We start from the raw sequence: 1,402 nt of genomic DNA on the forward strand, positions 1-1,402 counted from the left end.
AAAAAGAACACAAACAACACAGGAAAGCAAACAAGGGGTATAAAACAGATGTAGATTTGATGAGGATGATAGTCGGACAATCCAACTTTTTTTTTTTTTTTTAAATTAGCACATGTCCACAGCACTTCCCCTCCAGTTTGTGATCCTGTGTGACCATTTTGTCTATAGTCGCGCACTGCAAGGTCATAGCAAGGATATCTGTTGATCTTCAAAAGCTATGCATTTAGATAAGTACCATATGTGGCTAATGTGAATACTTGGAAATAATTGCTCCTGAATGCGATACTTGAAGTGAGGGGAGTCTTCTTGGCATTTTCAGAGCCGGAAGCAAAATCCTCTTTACGTCCAACACGTGTTTGGAGAACCATGAGAGGCGTGTGGAAATTTAGTTAGCAATGTGCGGGGCGCAAACGACTGTCATACTTTCCACATTCCCCAAAATAGTGCAGGGCTATCATATACAGAGCCCTGCCTGCAAAGCTGTGAGGCGCCGTTCAATGCACTCTTTACCTGCAGACACAAAGCAAAGGGAAAGAGAAAAAAAAAGCAAAAGTCATGATAAAGCAGCCTATCATACTTGACTTTATTACCACAGGACCGATGAAACACTTTGAATTTATCTGCAAAGATTCCCACCAATGAGAGTATTAGCTCAAGGAACATTCCTGAATTAAATGGTGGTTCTTAGCTGCTGATGCTGAGTGGAGACATTTTCTGTTACTGTGATACGGTGATACTTACATTTGCTAACACTGATGATGTCATCCTGTCCAGTGAGCAGCAGAGACAGGCCCTCCATCAGTAAGAGAGCTTTGTGGTAGCGCAGGACTGATGCTTCCCCCTGGTGGAACATCTCATCCAGTGCAGCAGCCTGAACCTGAGAGGACAGAGTGCTCAGGTCAAAGGTTTGATCTTGTTTTGAGTAAAATATTATATTAAATAATATGTCAAATGCTAACCACACAAAAGGGGGGGGGCTGTTAAGCTTTTAATGTGGCAGAACAGTTAAGAGCTGACCGGAAAGCTGGGAGAGAAAGTAGGGGAAAGACAAGACAAGCCGGATTCAAACCCAGGCCTCTACAATAATATTACGGCATATGGGTTGCCTACTCAACCCTGGTGAGCCAAACAAGCACCTTGATAAAGATACTTTTAGATCTAAAGATTCTTTGGTCAATTTCCCCCCATGTTCTCCTCTATTTCTCAATTATCCGACTTTTCTTTCGGTTTACCATCTGCACAGTGTGGCTGAACAGCAGCCGTTCTGCTGTGATGGAGGTGATTTGGTCCATTAGGCGATGCTTCCGGGTAAAGAAATGCTCCAGACGGCTGTTGAGTGAGCGGCAGGATGCCACGCTGGACTTGTACAGCTCATTTAGTTTTCTCACAACTGTATATGGAG

The 1,402-nt window shown here is 43.5% G+C and overlaps 1 protein-coding gene across 2 annotated transcripts in view; it reads right to left on the minus strand.

The window, feature by feature from the left end:
• Positions 1 to 6: 6 nt before the first annotated feature.
• ulk1b (unc-51 like autophagy activating kinase 1) overlaps positions 7 to 1,402 on the minus strand; it is a 24,390-nt gene continuing 22,994 nt past the window's right edge. For both annotated transcript variants that reach the window (XM_005735336.1, XM_005735335.1), the window contains exons 25-27: positions 1,233 to 1,390; positions 742 to 877; positions 7 to 510 (exon numbers count right to left, since the gene is read on the minus strand). In XM_005735336.1, the coding sequence (XP_005735393.1) occupies positions 455 to 510; positions 742 to 877; positions 1,233 to 1,390 (350 nt within the window). In that variant the 3' untranslated portion in view covers positions 7 to 454. The remainder of the gene's footprint in view (positions 511 to 741; positions 878 to 1,232; positions 1,391 to 1,402) is intronic.

Source organism: Pundamilia nyererei, unplaced genomic scaffold (assembly GCF_000239375.1).
Source record: "Pundamilia nyererei isolate P.nyererei 1_Seehausen unplaced genomic scaffold, PunNye1.0 scaffold00063, whole genome shotgun sequence".
NCBI lineage: Eukaryota > Metazoa > Chordata > Actinopteri > Cichliformes > Cichlidae > Pundamilia > Pundamilia nyererei.